This window comes from Oncorhynchus mykiss, chromosome 13 (genome assembly GCF_013265735.2).
Source record: "Oncorhynchus mykiss isolate Arlee chromosome 13, USDA_OmykA_1.1, whole genome shotgun sequence".
Classification (NCBI taxonomy): domain Eukaryota; kingdom Metazoa; phylum Chordata; class Actinopteri; order Salmoniformes; family Salmonidae; genus Oncorhynchus; species Oncorhynchus mykiss.
Window position 1 is genome coordinate 3,371,162 of NC_048577.1, and position 20,067 is coordinate 3,391,228.

At 45.4% G+C, this 20,067-nt stretch overlaps 2 protein-coding genes and 1 long non-coding RNA gene across 4 annotated transcripts in view; 1 reads left to right on the forward strand and 2 right to left on the reverse strand.

Moving 5' to 3' along the window:
• Window positions 1-3,289: 3,289 nt before the first annotated feature.
• LOC118938417 (phospholipase A2-like) lies at window positions 3,290-8,469 on the forward strand. The gene is made up of 4 exons (XM_036942299.1): window positions 3,290-3,413; window positions 3,900-4,128; window positions 7,289-7,395; window positions 8,024-8,469. Exons 1-4 carry the CDS (start codon window positions 3,371-3,373, stop codon window positions 8,170-8,172), a joined length of 528 nt encoding a protein of 175 aa, XP_036798194.1. The 5' UTR covers window positions 3,290-3,370; the 3' UTR covers window positions 8,173-8,469.
• Window positions 8,470-11,130: 2,661 nt separating this feature from the next.
• On the reverse strand, window positions 11,131-13,880 carry LOC118938420. Its single transcript, XR_005035701.1, has 2 exons — window positions 12,791-13,880; window positions 11,131-12,576 (listed from the first exon to the last, which is right to left on the reverse strand). It is a non-coding gene; the product is annotated as an uncharacterized LOC118938420 (long non-coding RNA).
• A 2,759-nt stretch (window positions 13,881-16,639) lies between these two features.
• The window catches only part of LOC110487344 (bifunctional apoptosis regulator), an 18,783-nt gene continuing 15,355 nt past the window's right edge, over window positions 16,640-20,067 (reverse strand). The window contains exons 7-9 of one of the 2 annotated variants that reach the window (XM_036942259.1): window positions 19,399-19,581; window positions 18,003-18,199; window positions 16,640-16,999 (exon numbers count right to left, since the gene is read on the reverse strand). In XM_036942259.1, coding sequence (XP_036798154.1) covers window positions 16,807-16,999; window positions 18,003-18,199; window positions 19,399-19,581 — 573 coding nt within the window. In that variant the 3' untranslated portion in view covers window positions 16,640-16,806. The remainder of the gene's footprint in view (window positions 17,000-18,002; window positions 18,200-19,398; window positions 19,582-20,067) is intronic. The other variant, XM_036942257.1, reaches the window with a different exon arrangement.

A 20,067-nucleotide genomic window follows, 5' to 3' on the forward strand; every position in this document is an offset into this window, starting at 1 on the left:
CCCCTACACTCTAACCACTAGGCTACCTGCCGCCCCTACACTCTAACCACTAGGCTACCTGCCGCCCCTACACTCTAACCACTAGGCTACCTGCCGCCCCTACACTCTAACCACTAGGCTACCTGCCGCCCCTACACTCTAACCACTAGACTACCTGCCGCCCCTACACTCTAACCACTAGGCTACCTGCCACCCCTACACTCTAACCACTAGGCTACCTGCCGCACCTACACTCTAACCAGTAGGCTACCTGCCACCCCTACACTCTAACCACTAGGCTACCTGCCGCCCCTACACTCTAACCACTAGGCTACCTGCCACCCCTACACTCTAATCACTAGGCTACCTGTCGCCCCTACACTCTAACCACTAGGCTACCTGTCGCCCCTACACTCTAACCACCAGGCTACCTGCCGCCCCTACACTCTAACCACCAGGCTACCTGCCACTCCTACACTCTAACCACCAGGCTACCTGCCACCCCTACACTCTAACCACTAGACTACCTGCTCCCTCTACACTCTAACCACTAGGCTACCTGCCGCCCCTACACTCTAACCACTAGGCTACCTGCCGCCCCTACACTCTGACCACTAGGCTACCTGCCGCCCCTACACTCTAACCACTAGGCTACCTGCCGCCCCTACACTCTAACCACTAGGCTACCTGCCACCCCTACACTCTAACCACTAGGCTACCTGCCACCCCTACACTCTAACCACTAGGCTACCTGCCGCACCTACACTCTAACCACTAGGCTACCTGCCGCCCCTACACTCTAACCACTAGGCTACCTGCCGCCCCTACACTCTAACCACTAGGCTACCTGCCGCCCCTACACTCTAACCACTAGGCTACCTGCCGCCCCTACACTCTAACCACTAGGCTACCTGCCGCCCCTACACTCTAACCACTAGGCTACCTGCCGCCCCTACACTCTAACCACTAGGCTACCTGCCGCCCCTACACTCTAACCACTAAGTCCAACACGGACAGTGTCCATGACCATTGAATCATTCAATCACAGGTATCGCCTCCTGGGTGGATGCTGTCCTCAACCCCTGTCCTAAAATCGAAGTACATTCATTCTAACCTTAAACGGTTCGGGGGACTGGCCTACGATCAGCCACCGGATCAACCATTTTTTTTAATCGCCTCGAGTTCCCAAACCTAAATACAAAATAATAAAAAAGGAGTTCCCAAACCTTTTTTGGCCCACGACCCCATTTTGATATCTGAAAATCCTCGCGACCACAACCATGTTAAAAAAAACAGATGTAAAATTAACAGCCAATGTTTCGTGTTTTATTTGGGGCCGTGGCTGTCAATTGAAAAACATTCTAACAATTTTTCTGATTGTCTTCTCAACTCACCACCACATACTTCAATGTGGGACTATCTGACAGTCAATTGCAAATGAGTCTGACGTAATGTATATCTCACCAGCGCTAATGAGATGGGTGTGCTTGATTGCATGTCGACTCGAAGCTTCTCAAAGTCAGGATCAACCTGGATCAATATGTGTTTTAATGCAGAGGAGAGCATTGAATCCAGCTTCACACATATATGAGCAGGCAAAGGGTAGCCTATCATACGTTTTATGGTGCTTTCACGACAACTGGGAACTCGGAAAAATACGAGGTCAAATCATGACGTCAGTGATCTTCAGGTCGAAAAAGTCGGAGCTCGGAGCCCTAGAAAGATGTTGGAATTCCGAGTTGAATGACCGTTCAAAACGATTTTTCCCACAGTCGGAGTTCGTTTATTTCCGAGTTCTCAGTTGTCGTGAACGCACTGAAGTCGGAGATTTCCGAGTTCCCAGTTGTTTTGAACGCGTCATTAATACTCAGAGGGAGAGGGCTGTGGTTTGATGTACATAGTTTACAATCGTAGTAACCTGCTGCAGTATATCTCCGAGTTCTGTACTCAGCCCTTTTTCAAGCCAGTTGCTCTCAGTGTACAATACAATGTACCATACAGTGTACCATACAATGCGTCCATATGGCAAAGAGAGACACATTGATAACTAGAGTGCAGAGGCCTGCCCTCCGTCCCACCATAGATGTAGCACCATCTGTGCAGAGGCCTGCCCTCCGTCCCACCAGAGATGTAGCACCATCTGTGCAGAGGCCTGCCCTCCGTCCCACCATAGATGTAGCACCATCTGTGCAAATGTCCACGATTCGATCCCATATGGAAACTGTTTTTCTTCAATTCATCCTCAGGAATCGTGAAACATAACAATATGTCATTGAAAATAGCATCCCCTGACATGTATAGCGAACAAACGCATGGGCTTCTAGGCCCTCACTGCTAACGGCCATTTGGACAGCATAAACTGGGGAGTTTTTGATTCGTTCAGTCAGAACATAAATACTTCGTTTAGCAAAGTTATCTGAAAAAAAAGCTGCGGCCTCTGGCCCTTTCCCATGATCTAAGGCCGCGCTCTGGTTTCATTTGATCTTTTAGTTTTGAAAAAGGTTCATTTAGATTTTTAAGGTTGATCACATTACAACGATTTTGAAATACAAATACAATATAATAATATTGTATGCTATTTATTGTACATAATGTTTGTTTTCGGACGGATTTAGTCAATTCTCCCGCACAGTGGCGATTTCAGCATGTACATCTTGGTGGAGCAAAAGCAATGTGGGCTGCCGGCCAGCAAAGCCACTACACAACACTAAACAATACATTCATTGCACTATAACGGTGACAAACGGTGCCCTCAAACTGTTAGGGCCTACATAAAGCTGTCCCAACAGCAGAGTCCCAACACCTCACCTTGTGAAGGTGGCGCAGCGGTCCTTTGTGGGCAAATTCTGTCATCAAACTTTGTCATCCAAGTCTGGCATTCTCTGGATTTATGGTGGGAACTCTGAATAAAACACACAGCCTCTCCATTCGTTCGTGGTTGCTTTGCAATGCTTGGAGTTGGAGCTACGTATTCCTTCCAAGCGATTCATTGTTGAATTTGCGATTTCCAGTTCGATGTGTAATCTTTATGTTCAATGGCCGATAATTTCTCTAAATTATTTATCTTAATATGTCAAGGATTAAAAAGGATTTGCCAGTAGATTGTCGACTGTCATGATGATGACTGCTAGTTACGATTTTGAAAGTAAGACTTTGACTTGATCAGTCAAATCAAAGCTACCTTCAATATAACGTGATTTGACATTTATAACATTTTTTTAAAAAGTCCTAAAAATGTGGGGCTCAAAACGGAATGATGGTCGCCACTGCTCCCGCAACTCCATGTTCATATCAGTCGACCTCACGTGGAGTCGCGAGCCCTAGTTTGGGAAACGCGGTCATAAACTGACGCGTTCTCGAATAGAAGACCATTACTAGGCGCGTGGCTTGCATGGAGATGTCTGCTTTATACCTCGCTCTGCTTCTGTTCTCCGGTAAGTGTTCTGTTCTGTTTCAGGAAAGTAGTTTTATCTAAACAACAGCATTGATGTCAAATTGTATTGCGTGGTTATTTTCAGAAAAGCAAAAAAAGCTGTGCGTAAATTGGAACGGCTACACATATGCCCAAAAGACAGAAGGCTATAGGCTATTAATAAAAGGGATTTTCATTCTTTAAGACACAAACCAGTTTTATATATGTATTTGTCATACAGGTGAATCCCTGCATTGTACAGCAGACTGTTGTCTGGTCTAGGACAGCCTACAGAGCAGGGGAAAGTTGGCGTGTGCGTGTTAGAATCTTACAGCAATATGAGAACATTTCTCCAAAAAACAAAGCCGTCAAATTGTACATAAATTTAGTTTGTTGCACACTGTAGCCTGTGTGTGTTTGTCTCTCTGTAAGTACACACACACTCACAGCGGTTATAGTGAATACATCAACCGTTTGTTTAACAATACCTATTACAATCTAAATTTAGAGCATGTTATCGACGGGATAACCAGATCTTACGAAGGCACTGAGTTAGCGACAACACCGACAGTCACCTCCCCGTTACCGGAGCGATGGCGGCGGCGGGACAAGCGGGGCTTGTTGGAGTTGGCGGGCGTCGTTAAATGCAGCACTGGGAGGTCGGCGGTGGCTTACATCATGTATGGATGTTACTGCGGGCTGGGAGGCCAGGGATGGCCTCGAGACAAGGCTGACTGGTGAGTACCGTCACACACACACGGAGCTACTACTGGACTAGGGCTGGTTGGTCTAAAGTCTACTGGGACTCAGCACTTAGCCGTGGTGTAATTACAGCTGTGGCTTGGCACAAACCCGGTTGGCACCAACTCTGATTTCTAAATACATCCACAGACCATGAATATCTACAAACAGTAATTTCATGCTGTAATGTGCTGTCTGTCTGCCAGGGCCGGATCCAGGCATAAGCAACATAATCAACATAAGCGGGGGCTTTTGGCCACAACAATACATGTATATTATTTTAGGAACTCAGTCGGTGTCTCAACTCACTGTTGAGAGTTAGAATGGGTGTACAGTTGGAGATTGAGAGTTAGAATGGGTGTACAGTTGGAGATTGAGAGTTAGAATGGGTGTACAGTTGGAGATTGAGAGTTAGAATGGGTGTACAGTTGGAGATTGAGAGTTAGAATGGGTGTACAGTTGGAGATTGAGAGTTAGAATGGGTGTACAGTTGGAGATTGAGAGTTAGAATGGGTGTACAGTTGGAGATTGAGAGTTAGAATGGGTGTACAGTTGGAGATTGAGAGTTAGAATGGGTGTACAGTTGGAGATTGAGAGTTAGAATGGGTGTACAGTTGGAGATTGAGAGTTAGAATGGGTGTACAGTTGGAGATTGAGAGTTAGAATGGGTGTACAGTTGGAGATTGAGAGTTAGAATGGGTGTACAGTTGGAGATTGAGAGTTAGAATGGGTGTACAGTTGGAGATTGAGAGTTAGAATGGGTGTACAGTTGGAGATTGAGAGTTAGAATGGGTGTACAGTTGGAGATTGAGAGTTAGAATGGGTGTACAGTTGGAGATTGAGAGTTAGAATGGGTGTACAGTTGGAGATTGAGAGTTAGAATGGGTGTACAGTTGGAGATTGAGAGTTAGAATGGGTGTACAGTTGGAGATTGAGAGTTAGAATGGGTGTACAGTTGGAGATTGTGTGGAACAACAGCAGTTTTTCCTGTTGTTTTGACAGTCAGTCACTCAATTAGAGATGTCAGCTAACACATTTCAGATTGATAAATTAAGTCTATCCAGTTAGAGTTGAAGTCAGAAATTTACATGTATTTGGCTTTAGCCAAATACATTTAAACTCAGTTTTTCACAATTCCTGACATTTGATCCTAGTAAAAAAAAAATGCTTTCTTAGGTCACCACTTTATATTAAGAATGTGAAATGTCAGAATAATTGTAGAGATAATGATTTATTTCAGCTTTTATTTATTTCTTCACATTCCCAGTGGGTCAGAAGTTTACATACACTCGATTAGTATTTGGTAGCATTGCCCTTAAACAATTTTAAACTTGGGTCAAACATTTTGGGTAGCCTTCCACAATAAGTTGGGTGAATTTTGGCCCATTCCTCCTGACAGAGCTGGTGTAACTGAGTCAGGTTTTTAGGCCTCCTTTTTTGCACACGCTTTTTCAGTTCTGCCCACAAATTTTCTATAGGATTGAGGTCAGGGCTTTGTGATGGCCACTCCAATACCTTGACTTTGTTGTCCTTAAGCCATTTTGTCACAGCTTTGGAAGCATGCTTGGGGTCATTGTCCATTTGGAAGACCCATTTGCAACCAAGCTTTAAATTCCTGACTGATGTCTTGAGATGTTGCTTCAATTTATTCACAAAGTTTTCCTGCCTCATGATGCCATCTCTTTTGTGAAGTGCACCAGTCCCTCCTGCAGCAAAGCAACCCCACAACATGATGCTGCCACTCCCATTCTTCACGGTTGGGATGGTGTTCTTTGGCTTGAAAGCCTCCCCCTTTTTCCTCCAAACATAACGATGGTCATTATGGCCAAACAGTTCTATTTTTGTTTCATCATACCAGAGGACATTTCTCCAAAAAGTACAATCTTTGTCCCCATGTGCAATTGCAAACCATAATCTGGCTTTTTTTATGGCCGTTTTGGAGCAGTGGCTTCTTCCTTGCTGAGCGACCTTTCAGGTTATGTACATATAGGACTCGTTTTACTGTGGATATAGATACTTTTATACCTGTTTCCTCCAGCATCTTCACAAGGTCCTTTGCTGTTGTTCTGGGATTGATTTGCATTTTTCGCACCAAAGTAAATTAATCTCTAGGAGACAGAACGCGTCTCCTTCCTGAGCGGTATGACGGCTGCGTGGTCCCATGGTGTTTGTACAGATGAACGTGGTACCTTCAGCTGTTTGGAAATTGCTCCCAAGGATGAACCAGACTTGTGGAGGTCTACAACAAAAAAATCTTAGCCAATTTATTTTTATTTTCCCATGATGTCAAGCAAAGAGGCACTGAGTTTGAAGGTAGGCCTTGAAATACATCCACAGGTACACCTCCAATTGACTCAAATTATGTCAATTAGCCTATCAGAAACTTCTAAAGCCAGGACATCATTTTCTGGAATTTTCCAAGCTGTTTAAAAGCACAGATGTAAACATCTGACCCACTGGAATTGATACAATGAATTATAAGTGAAATAATCTGTCTGTAAACAATTGTTGGAAAAATGACTAGTGTCGTACACAAAGTAGATGTCCTAACCAACTTTCCAAAACTATAGTTTGTCATCAAGAAATTTGTGGTGTGGTTGTTGAAAAACGAGATTTAATGACTCCAACCTAAGTGTATGTAAACTTCTGACTTCAACTGTATCTAAACTTGTAGGAATCATGGCCAAATAGCGGCTAGGCATTCAGGGCACGTGCCCAGGGGGCCTGACCTCCAGTGGGCCCCAATTGATTTTGTTAGTCACACTCACAGATATCATTAAAGGTGCAATACGTAGACATCTCTCAGCCATTTTCTGGTTGCTAAAATTCTAATAGTTTGCCTAATAGTTGACCAAATCTCGGTTTAGGACCCCCCCCCCAAAAGGCTAGATCCGGACCTGCTGTCTCCTATCCCATGGCCAACAGATAGTTTCTCAGACCCTCCATTTTGAGCTTGGAAAAACATGGACTGAATTCTGCTTTTGTTGATGAGCTACTACATAGTCCGAGGCTGAAGAGAAGACAACCCAAAGCCATTGTCCTCACATAATGGATTGTATAGCAGACTAGATTTACATAAAGCACTTTGAGAAATTATACACTGTACCAGAGTTAACTCCCATCAACAACACGATTTTGTTATTTTCTGTCCACAAGGTGCTGTCACAAGCATGACTGTTGCTATGGGAAGGCTGAGAATCTGGGTTGTCAGACCAAGACGGACAAGTACCAGTGGACCTGTGAGAACAAGATGTCCAACTGCGGTACAAACTACACATCCCCATAATTCAACACTGTATTTCTGTATGAACTACACATCCCATAATTCAACACTGTATTTCTGTATGAACTACACATCCCATAATGCAACACTGTATTTCTGTATGAACTACACATCCCATAATGCAACACTGTATTTCTGTATGAACTACACATCCCATAATGCAACACTGTATTTATGTATGAACTACACATCCCATAATGCAACACTGTATTTCTGTATGAACTACACATCCCATAATGCAACACTGTATTTCTGTATGAACTACACATCCCCATAATTCAACACTGTATTTCTGTATGAACTACACATCCCATAATGCAACACTGTATTTCTGTACTCCTAAGCACTCTCTAGGATAGTGGTTCATCATTATGCCTAACCCTAACCTTAAATGAAGAGCTCAAAGCACATGTATGTTTATGATGTAGCCAATTCTGACTGTGGTAACTAGTAACAACCGTGGATACAAGCTGTATTTCCAGGTCTGAAGCCAAGGGGCAATTTTCCATCGATAATGTGACAAATACAGTTCTATTGCATTCTATTTAGTCCTATTGCATTCTAAGAATTCTAAATTCCACCCTGTGTGTTCTGTCCGGTGGTTCTAGAGTCTCTCAAGAACAGGTGTGACAAGATTCTGTGCAGGTGTGACCGGGAGGCGACCAGGTGTCTGAGGAGAGCTCCCTTCATCCCTAAATACTCTGTCTGGCCCGACTTCATGTGTGGATACGAACAGCCCACCTGTACCCGTCACTGATGCTGTTACAGAGTGTGTGAGTGAGTGAGTGAGTGAATGAGAGAGAGGCGTTTTCTCTTGTTTGTCCTGGCTAGTGGTGTGTGTGTAATAAAGACCTACAGTACTTTACCCTCTGTCTCTCTGATGGGCACGGCCCATTGGTCTGATTAACAGTGTGATTATATCACCATGACAGACCTGCTGGGGGTGTATCATTAAGTCTATGACTGAGGACTCAAACAGCAGTTCTATAAACAGCTTGTAGATTGACATTTTCAAATGTACAAAAGAAAACAGTAAAGACATTCTAATGGCGTATTAGAGTCTAATGGTGTGTTAGAATCTAATGGTGTGTTAGAGTCTAATGGTGTGTTAGAGTCTAATGGTGTGTTAGAGTCTAATGGTGTGTTAGAGTCTAATGGTGTGTTAGAGTCTAATGGTGTGTTAGAATCTAATGGTGTGTTAGAGTCTAATGGTGTGTTAGAGTCTAATGGTGTGTTAGAGTCTAATGGCGTGTTAGAGTCTAATGGCGTGTTAGAGTCTAATGGCGTGTTAGAGTCTAATGGCGTGTTAGAGTCTAATGGTGTGTGTGTTAGAGTCTAATGGTGTGTGTGTTAGAGTCTAATGGTGTGTGTGTTAGAGTCTAATGGGGTGTGTTAGAGTCTAATGGTGTGTGTTAGAGTCTAATGGTGTGTTAGAGTCTAATGGTGTGTTAGAGTCTAATGGTGTGTTAGAGTCTAATGGTGTGTTAGAGTCTAATGGTGTGTTAGAATCTAATGGTGTGTGTGTTAGAGTCTAATGGTGTGTTAGAATCTAATGGTGTGTGTGTTAGAGTCTAATGGCGTGTTAGAATCTAATGGTGTGTTAGAGTCTAATGGTGTGTGTGTTAGAGTCTAATGGTGTGTTAGAGTCTAATGGTGTGTGTGTTAGAGTCTAATGGTGTGTTAGAGTCTAATGGTGTGTGTGTTAGAGTCTAATGGTGTGTTAGAGTCTAATGGTGTGTGTGTTAGAGTCTAATGGTGTGTGTGTTAGAGTCTAATGGTGTGTTAGAGTCTAATGCTGTGTTAGAGTCTAATGGTGTGTTAGAGTCTAATGGTGTGTTAGAGTCTAATGGTGTGTTAGAGTCTAATGGTGTGTTAGAGTCTAATGGCGTGTGTGTTAGAATCTAATGGTGTGTGTGTTAGAATCTAATGGCGTGTGTGTTAGAATCTAATGGCGTGTGTGTTAGAATCTAATGGCGTGTGTGTTAGAATCTAATGGCGTGTGTGTTAGAATCTAATGGCGTGTGTGTTAGAATCTAATGGCGTGTGTGTTAGAATCTAATGGTGTGTTAGCGTCTAATGGTGTGTTAGCGTCTAATGGTGTGTTAGCGTCTAATGGTGTGTTAGCGTCTAATGGTGTGTTAGAGTCTAATGGTGTGTGTGTTAGAATGTAATGGTGTGTTAGAATCTAATGGTGTGTGTGTTAGAGTCTAATGGTGTGTGTGTTAGAGTCTAATGGTGTGTGTGTTAGAGTCTAATGGTGTGTGTGTTAGAGTCTAATGGTGTGTGTGTTAGAATCTAATGGCGTGTTAGAATCTAATGGTGTGTGTGTTAGAATCTAATGGTGTGTTAGAGTCTAATGGCGTTAGAATCTAATGGTGTGTGTGTTAGAGTCTAATGGTGTGTGTGTTAGAGTCTAATGGTGTGTGTGTTAGAGTCTAATTGTGTGTGTGTTAGAATCTAATGGTGTGTGTGTTAGAATCTAATGGTGTGTGTGTTAGAATCTAATGGTGTGTTAGCGTCTAATGGTGTGTTAGCGTCTAATGGTGTGTTAGCGTCTAATGGTGTGTTAGAATCTAATGGTGTGTGTGTTAGAATCTAATGGTGTGTGTGTTAGAATCTAATGGTGTGTTAGAGTCTAATGGCGTTAGAATCTAATGGTGTGTGTGTTAGAGTCTAATGGTGTGTTAGAGTCTAATGGCGTGTTAGAGTCTAATGGCGTGTTAGAGTCTAATGGCGTGTTAGTCTAATGGTGTGTTAGAATCTAATGGCGTGTGTGTTAGAGTCTAATGGCGTGTGTGTTAGAGTCTAATGGTGTGCGTGTTAGAGTCTAATGGTGTGCGTGTTAGAGTCTAATGGTGTGCGTGTTAGAGTCTAATGGTGTGCGTGTTAGAGTCTAATGGTGTGTTAGAATCTAATGGTGTGTTAGAATCTAATGGTGCGTGTGTGTTAGAATCTAATGGTGTGTGTGTGTTAAAATCTAATGGCGTGTGTGTGTTAGAGTCCCACAGCGATATGACGGCATTGCTCCAAAACAACGATGTCAAATTGTTGGCGTGTTCGTGTTAGAATCTAATGGCGTGATTTCATCTGTAGGCCTACAACAAAAACACATTCTCTCATCTGTAGGCCTACAACAAAAACACATTCTCTCATCTGTAGGCCTACAACAAAAATACATTCTCTCATCTGTAGGCCTACAACAAAAACACATTCTCTCATCTCATCTGGAGGCCTACAACAAAAATACATTCTCTCATCTGGAGGCCTACAACAAAAATACATTCTCTCATCTCATCTGTAGGTCTACAACAAAAATACATTCTCTCATCTCATCTGTAGGCCTACAACAAAAACACATTCTCTCATCTGTAGGCCTACAACAAAAATACATTCTCTCATCTGTAGGCCTACAACAAAAACACATTCTCTCATCTGTAGGCCTACAACAAAAATAAATTCTCTCATCTCATCTGTAGGCCTACAACAACAACACATTCTCTCATCTCATCTGTAGGCCTACAACAAAAATACATTCTCTCATCTGTAGGCCTACAACAAAAACACATTCTCTCATCTGTAGGCCTACAACAAAAATATATTCTCTCATCTCATCTGGAGGAAAAATCTTTGGAACAAACACAAAGTTTCATCATATTCTTAAAAAAAAGAAAGTATTTTATTAATTTGTTTGTTTGCTAAGTCTTCATTTTTGGGGGAGAAACCAGAACAACCCAGGTAACGCATCAGAGGGAATCACAGTCAAATCACATTTGGTTTGTCACATACACACGTTTAGCAGATGTTATTGCAGGTGTAGCAAAAATGGTTGTGCACTCTCACCATGGTAACGCGTCAGAGGGAATCACAGTGCACCAGAAGTAGTACTACCAGTTTAATTAAAAGGGGACATTCCACCACTGTTAAACCTCATTCATCATCTCCAGTATACAACTTAGTTTGTTCCCAATGGCATCCCTTATATTTAACCAGGCAAGTCAGTTAAGAACACATTCTTATTTACAATGACGGCCTACCGAGGAACAGTGGGTTAAACTGCCTTGTTTAGGGGCAGAACGGACGATGTTTTACCTTGTCAGCTCGGGGGATCTAATCTAGCAACCGTTCGGTTACTGGCCCAACACTAACCACTAGACTACCTGCCGCCCCTATATAGACCACAACTTACGGAAAGGTGGTGGAATTCCTCTAAATGAAAAAATAAATGAGAATAAAAAATAAAAAAAGACAAGATATTTAATAATTCAATCTACGCAATTATAAACAACCAACCTCAGGACAGGTGGGAAAGAATGAACCGATTCATGAACAATTAAACAAATTGACAATTTAAAACAACATTTTGTCACAAACAAACATAAAACATCCTTCAGGCCATTGGTTACATGAGAGGGACCAATGAGGCGATAGCCCTTTTATGTTAAACAATGGAGTCCCACCTGTCCCAGCATTCATCCCAAACGGCACCCTCTTCCCTATGTAAGTGCACTATATTTTTGACCAAGGCCCTATGGCTTACCCTCTAGGTCCTGGTCAAAAGTAGTGCACTACATAGGGAATCGGGTGCCATTTGGGACGAACACTCAAACAGGTGATTTCCTTAAATTGAAAATGACAACAGCTGGATATCGCCATATTTAATAAACTCTTTCTGAATGCAGGAAGTAGAAATAGTTTTTATTTACGATTACCATATGAAACTCAAGTGCTTAACTATTTATTTTTAAAGTAACCTTGTAAAAAGAGAAGAAAGGCAATATGTGTGTTGCCTTCAAACGAGACAAGCTGAGCTCCACGTCACCATGGAAACAGAATGTTGTGACACCCTATTCCCTACAGAGGTTCTGGTCAAATATAGTGCACACTGCACTATATAGGGAATAGGACAGGGTGTCAGAATAAAACTAACAAGAACCTGGGCCCCTACCCTCCTGTAGGTTTTTTATCTCCAACCCTGTTCCTGGAGAGCTACCCTCCTTCCTGGAGAGATACCCTCCTATAGGTTTTCAATCCATCCCTAATCTAGCGCACCTGATTCTACAAATTAGCTGGCTGATAAGATGAATCGGGTTAGTTGCAACTGGGTTTGCAGTTAAAACCTACAGGAGGGTAGCTCTCCAGGAACAGGGTTGGAGATTAAAACCTACAGGAGGGTGTCTCACCAGGAAGGAGGGTAGCTCTCCAGGAACAGGGTTGGAGATTAAAACCTACAGGAGGGTGTCTCACCAGGAAGGAGGGTAGCTCTCCAGGAACAGGGTTGGAGATTAAAACCTACAGGAGGGTAGCTCTCCAAGAACAGGGTTGGAGATAAAACTTACAGGAGGGTAGCTCTCCAGGAACAGGGTTGGAGATAAAACCTACAGGAGGGTAGCTCTCCAGGAACAGGGTTGGAGATTAAAACCTACAGGAGGGTAGCTCTCCATGAACAGGGTTGGAGATAAAACTTACAGGAGGGTAGCTCTCCAGGAACAGGGTTGGAGATAAAACCTACAGGAGGGTAGCTCTCCAGGAACAGGTTTATTACAGTTATTACCACTGACCCCCATAACAGAATCATATCAACCCTCTCTAGTTATTACCACTGACACCCATAACAGAATCATATCAACCCTCTCTAGTTATTACCACTGACCCCCATAACAGAATCATATCAACCCTCTCTAGTTATTACCACTGACCCCCATAACAGAATCATATCAACCCTCTCTCGTTATTACCACTGACCCCCATAACAGAATCATATCAACCCTCTCTAGTTATTACCACTGACCCCCATAACAGAATCATATCAACCCTCTCTAGTTATTACCACTGACCCCCATAACAGAATCATATCAACCCTCTCTAGTTATTACCACTGACCCCCATAACATAATCATATCAACCCTCTCTACAGTTATTACCACTGACCCCCATAACAGAATCATATCAACCCTCTCTAGTTATTACCACTGACCCCCATAACATAATCATATCAACCCTCTCTACAGTTATTACCACTGACCCCCATAACAGAATCATATCAACCCTCTCTAGTTATTACCACTGACCCCCATAACAGAATCATATCAACCCTCTCTAGTTATTACCACTGACCCCCATAACATAATCATATCAACCCTCTCTAGTTATTACCACTGACCCCCATAACAGAATCATATCAACCCTCTCTAGTTATTACCACTGACCCCCATAACAGAATCATATCAACCCTCTCTAGTTATTACCACTGACCCCCAAAACAGAATCATATCAACCCTCTCTAGTTATTACCACTGACTCCCATAACAGACAAACAACCTCTTCCCTTCAATATGAATTACCCTCATTTTATATATATTTATAAACTGGGTGATTCGAGCCCTGAATGCTTATTGGCTGATAGCCGTGGTATATCAGACATTATAAACTGGGTGATTCGAGCCCTGAATGCTGATTGGCTGATAGCCCGTGGTATATCAGACATTATAAACTGGGTGATTCGAGCCCTGAATGCTGATTGGCTGATAGCCGCGGTATATCAGACCATATACCACGGGTATGACAACATTACGTTGTTAACCAGTTTATAATAGCAATAATGCTACTCGGGGGTTTGTGGTATTTTTAAAAATATATATTTTATTTATTTAACCTTTATTTAACTAGGCAAGTCAGTTAATTAAGAACAAATTCTTATTTACAATGATGGCCTAGGAACAGTGGGTTAACTGGTCTAGGAACAGTGGGTTAACTGGCCTAGGAACAGTGGGTTAACTGGCCTAGGAACAGTGGGGTTAACTGCCTTGTTCAGAACGACAGCTCGGGGATTTGATCTAGCAACCTTTCGGTTTCTGTCCCAACGCTCTAACCACTAGGCTACTCCGTGTTGTGTTGTTCCTAAGAACAGCCCTCAGCCGTGGTATATTGGCCATATACCACACCAACCTCTGGCCTTATTGCTTAAACATACCACTTTAATTAAGACATTAGGAGAAACCATCCAATATTATACAGAACTTGGTCTGCGTCCCCAATGGTAACCCATTCCCTATATAGTGCACTGCTGTTGACCAGAGCTCTATGGGGCTTCCTACGGTCCCGGGTCAAAAGTAGTTCACTATAATATAGGGAATAGTGAGCCTTTTGAAACACACACACACATTAAGACATTGGTTTGTCTGGCTCACAGATGGCTGCCTGTTGCTATGATACTGTGGGCTACGCTGGCATCCATCCCGTTGCTATGATACTGCGGGCTACGCTGGAATTAATCCCGTTGCTATGAAACTGTGGGCTACGCTGGCATCCATCCCGTTGCTATGATACTGCGGGCTACACTGGAATTAATCCCGTTGCTATGATACTGGGGGCTACGCTGGCATTCATCCCGTTGCTATGATACTGTGGGCTACGCTGGCATCCATCCCGTTGCTATGATACTGAGGGCTACACTGGCATCCATCCCGTTGCTATGATACTGCGGGCTACGCTGGAATTAATCCCGTTGCTATGATACTGGGGGCTACGCTGGCATCCATCCTGTACATAGTGCACTACTTTTGACCAGAGTCCCTATGGGTAGTGCACTACTTTTGACCAGAGTCCCTATGGGTAGTGCACTACTTTTGACCAGAGTCCCTATGGGTAGTGCACTATAAAGGGAATAGAGGGCCATTTAAAAGACACATCCTGTGTTTAAACGGTACCTCCTCACTCATGGCTCTTATGTACCTATTCACAATATAGTGCACTCCTTTTCACCAGAGTCCCTATGGTAGTAGTGCACTACCCCATAGGGACTCAGGAGTAGTGCACTACCCCATAGGGACTCTGGTCAGAAGTAGTGCACTACCCCATAGGGACTCTGGTCAGAAGTAGGGCACTACCCCATAGGGACTCAGGAGTAGTGCACTACCCCATAGGGACTCAGGAGTAGTGCACTACCCCATAGGGACTCTGGTCAGAAGTAGTGCACTACCCCATAGGGACTCTGGTCAGAAGTAGTGCACTACCCCATAGGGACTTTGGTCAGAAGTAGTGCACTACCCCATAGGGACTCTGGTCAGAAGTAGTGCACTACCCCATAGGGACTCTGGTCAGAAGTAGGGCACTACCCCATAGGGACTCTGGTCAGAAGTAGGGCACTACCCCATAGGGACTCTGGTCAGAAGTAGGGCACTACCCCATAGGGACTCTGGTCAGAAGTAGGGCACTACCCCATAGGGACTCTGGTCAGAAGTAGTGCACTACCCCATAGGGACTCTGGTCAGAAGTAGGGCACTACCCCATAGGGACTCTGGTCAGAAGTAGGGCACTACCCCATAGGGACTCTGGTCAGAAGTAGGGCACTACCCCATAGGGACTCTGGTCAGAAGTAGTGCACTACCCCATAGGGACTCTGGTCAGAAGTAGTGCACTACCCCATAGGGACTCTGGTCAGAAGTAGTGCACTACCCCATAGGGACTCTGGTCAGAAGTAGTGCACTACCCCATAGGGACTCTGGTCAGAAGTAGTGCACTACCCCATAGGGACTCTGGTCAGAAGTAGTGCACTACCCCATAGGGACTCTGGTCAGAAGTAGTGCACTACCCCATAGGGACTCTGGTCAGAAGTAGTGCACTACCCCATAGGGACTCTGGTCAGAAGTAGTGCACTACCCCATAGGGACTCTGGTCAGGAGTAGGGCACTACCCCATAGGGACTCTGGTCAGGAGTAGGGCACTACCCCATAGGGACTCTGGTCAGGAGTAGGGTACTACCCCATAGGGACTCTGGTCAGAAGTAGGGCACTACCCCATAGGGACTCTGGTCAGAAGTAGGGCACTACCCCATAGGGACTCTGGTCAGAAGTAGGGCACTACCCCATAGGGACTCAGGAGTAGTGCACTACCCCATAGGGACTCAGGAGTAGTGCACTACCCCATAGGGACTCAGGAGTAGTGCACTACCCCATAGGGACTCTGGTCAGAAGTAGGGCACTACCCCATAGGGACTCAGGAGTAGTGCACTACCCCATAGGGACTCTGGTCAGGAGTAGTGCACTACCCCATAGGGACTCTGGTCAGAAGTAGGGCACTACCCCATAGGGACTCAGGAGTAGTGCACTACCCCATAGGGACTCTGGTCAGAAGTAGGGCACTACCCCATAGGGACTCAGGAGTAGTGCACTACCCCATAGGGACTCTGGTCAGAAGTAGGGCACTACCCCATAGGGACTCAGGAGTAGTACACTACCCCATAGGGACTCTGGTCAGAAGTAGTGCACTACCCCATAGGGACTCTGGTCAGGAGTAGTGCACTACCCCATAGGGACTCTGGTCAGAAGTAGTGCACTACCCCATAGGGACTCTGGTCAGAAGTAGTGCACAACGTAGGGAGCCGGCCAGTCCTTCACGGCCCTCGTGTGTCCGGGTGCATTAGCTGCTGCACCACCAGGTCTATGTTGATGATGGGGTTGAAATACAGAGCCCAGTAGAACAGACAGTTACACACAAACTGAGGGACCACCGGCCAGAACAGGGCGAAGGCAAAACCCTGGGAGGACATCCTCCACAGGTGACCCCACATCTTCTGAGGGAGACTCCTGGAGGGGGGAGAGGGAGACTTCATTACATTAAACAACTAACTATGCAGAGATGGTGGAGAGGTAGTGAGGGATGAGGGATGAGGTAAGGGGGAGAGGGGTAGTGAGGGATGAGGTAAGGGGGAGAGAGAGAGAGGGGTAGTGAGGGATGAGGTAAGGGGGGAGAGAGGGGTAGTGAGGGATGAGATGAGGAGAGAGAGAGGTAGTGAGGGATGAGATGAAGGGGGAGAGAGTGAGGGATGAGATGAAGAAAGAGAGAGAGGTAGTGGGGGATGAGATGAGGGGGGAGATAGGTAGTGGGGGATGAGATGAGGGGGGGAGAGAGAGGTAGTGGGGGATGAGATGAGGGGGGGAGAGAGAGGTAGTGGGGGATGAGATGAAGAAAGAGAGAGAGGTAGTGGGGGATGAGATGAGGGGGGGAGAGAGAGGTAGTGGGGGATGAGATGAAGGGGGAGAGAGAGAGGTAATGGGGGATGAGATGAGGGGGGAGAGAGAGAGGTAGTGGGGGATGAGATGAGGGGGGAGAGAGAGAGAGGTGGTGAGGGATGAGATGAGGGGGGAGAGAGAGAGGTAGTGGGGGATGAGATGAGGGGGGAGAGAGAGAGAGGTGGTGAGGGATGAGATGAGGAGAGAGAGAGGTAGTGAGGGATGAGATGAGGGGGGAGAGAGAGAGGTAGTGAGGGATGAGATGAGGGGGGAGAGAGAGAGGTAGTGAGGGATGAGATGAGGGGGAGAGAGAGAGGTAGTGAGGGATGAGATGAGGGGGGAGAGAGAGAGAGGTAGTGAGGGATGAGATGAGAGGAAGGGGATGAGATGACGAGAGAGAGATGTAGTGAGGGATGAGGAGAGAGGAAGGGATGAGTGTGAGAGAGGGACAGAAAGAGTAGTGGATAATTCAGGCTAAAGTATGAGAGAGGATTAGAGAGACTGAAAGAAAGAGAGAGAAAGTTGGTGTGACGGGGATAGACGGAGACAGTGAGACGGACAGAGAGAAACACGGTACCTGATCTCAGCTCGGTTATAGAACCTCCACAGGACACAGCCCTCCAGCACAGACAGCAGCATGGCGTTGACGATGATGAACCGTGACGTCCAGTAGTGAACCGACAGCCAATCCCAGGCAAACTCAGCGATCAGCTGGTACGGAAGGAGGAGGTACTTAACTAGGAACTCCGCCCACTGGCGCCAGCTGGGGTGCCCCTGGAGGGAGAGAGAGAGGGAGGTGGGGGGAGAGAGAGGGGGGCGGGGGGGGAGAGAGAGGGGGGTGGGGGGGGAGAGAGAGAGGGGGGAGGGGGGAGAGAGAGGGGGGAGGGGGGAGAGAGAGGGGGGAGGAGGGAGAGAGAGAGGGAGGGAGATATACCAATATCGTCAGTATGACCAGACAACATCTACAGTAGTCTACATGTAGTTGTCTATGACCAGCCATACTGACTACATCTACAGTAGTCTACATCTAGTTGTCTATGACCAGCCATACTGACTACATCTACAGTAGTCTACATCTAGTTGTCTATGACCAGCCATACTGACTACATCTACAGTAGTCTACATCTAGTTGTCTATGACCAGCCATACTGACTACAGCTACAGTAGTCTACATCTAGTTGTCTATGACCAGCCATACTGACTACATCTACAGTAGTCTACATCTAGTTGTCTATGACCAGCCATACTGACTACATCTACAGTAGTCTACGTCTAGTTGTCTATGACCAGCCATACTGACTACATCTACAGTAGTCTACATCTAGTTGTCTATGACCAGCCATACTGACTACATCTACAGTAGTCTACATCTAGTTGTCTATGACCAGCCATACTGACTACATCTACAGTAGTCTACATCTAGTTGTCTATGACCAGCCATACTGACTACATCTACAGTAGTCTACATCTAGTTGTCTATGACCAGCCATACTGACTACATCTACAGTAGTCTACATCTAGTTGTCTATGACCAGCCATACTGACTACAGCTACAGTAGTCTACATCTAGTTGTCTATGACCAGCCATACTGACTACATCTACAGTAGTCTACATCTAGTTGTCTATGACCAGCCATACTGACTACATCTACAGTAGTCTACATCTAGTTGTCTATAACCAGACTACAGCTACAGTAGTCTATGTCTAGTTGTCTATGACCAGACTACATCTACAGTAGTCTACATCTAGTTGTCTATGACCAGCCATACTGACTACATCTACAGTAGTCTACATCTAGTTGTCTATGACCAGCCATACTGACTACATCTACAGTAGTCTACATCTAGTTGTCTATGACCAGCCATACTGACTACATCTACAGTAGTCTACATCTAGTTGTCGTAGCGACACGCCTACCTTTATTTATCAAATAAATACAATCCTACGTGACAGTTGAGCCGTCCATTGGTACCTGGTGGTTGAGGGGGAGGCTGTCCTCCATTGGCTTGCTGGCGCGTGAGAGGGCGGGGCAGCAGGTGTGCAGGAAGGGGAGGAAGGTTTCGGAGTAGTCGAAGAGGTAGAGGTAGAGGATGGTGAGGCGAGGAGAACTCTTCAAAGCATAGAGCAGGAACAGAGATTTACCTGCATTCACAGCCTGGTGGAGGGTTGAGAGACGGTGGGAGAGAGGAGAGGGGTAGACAGGCGAGGGGTAGACAGAGGGAGAGAGAAGAGAGGTAGACAGGAGAGACGTAGACAGAGGGAGACAGGAGAGAGGTAGACAGAGGGAGACAGGAGAGACGTGGACAGAGGGAGACAGGAGAGAGGTAGACAGAGGGAGACAGGAGAGAGGTAGACAGAGGGAGACAGGAGAGGGGTAGACAGAGGGAGACAGGAGAGAGGTAGACAGAGGGAGACAGGAGAGAGGTAGACAGAGGGAGACAGGAGAGAGGTAGACAGAGGGAGACAGGAGAGAGGTAGACAGAGGGAGACAGGAGAGAGGTAGACAGAGGGAGACACGAGAGAGGTAGACAGAGGGAGACAGGAGAGACGTAGACAGAGGGAGACAGGAGAGACGTAGACAGAGGGAGACAGGAGAGACGTAGACAGAGGGAGACAGGAGAGAGGTAGACAGAGGGAGACA

What these genes read in the sequence shown, in the direction of transcription:
- LOC118938417 (XM_036942299.1), top strand. Translation starts at nt 3,371, where the DNA reads ATGGAGATGTCTGCTTTATACCTCGCTCTGCTTCTGTTCTCCG. An exon ending in CGCTCTGCTTCTGTTCTCCG is followed by an intron (nt 3,414 to 3,899) that starts GTAAGTGTTCTG and finishes ATCTAAATTTAG; the next exon opens with AGCATGTTATCGACGGGATA. An exon ending in GAACAAGATGTCCAACTGCG is followed by an intron (nt 7,396 to 8,023) that starts GTACAAACTACA and finishes CGGTGGTTCTAG; the next exon opens with AGTCTCTCAAGAACAGGTGT.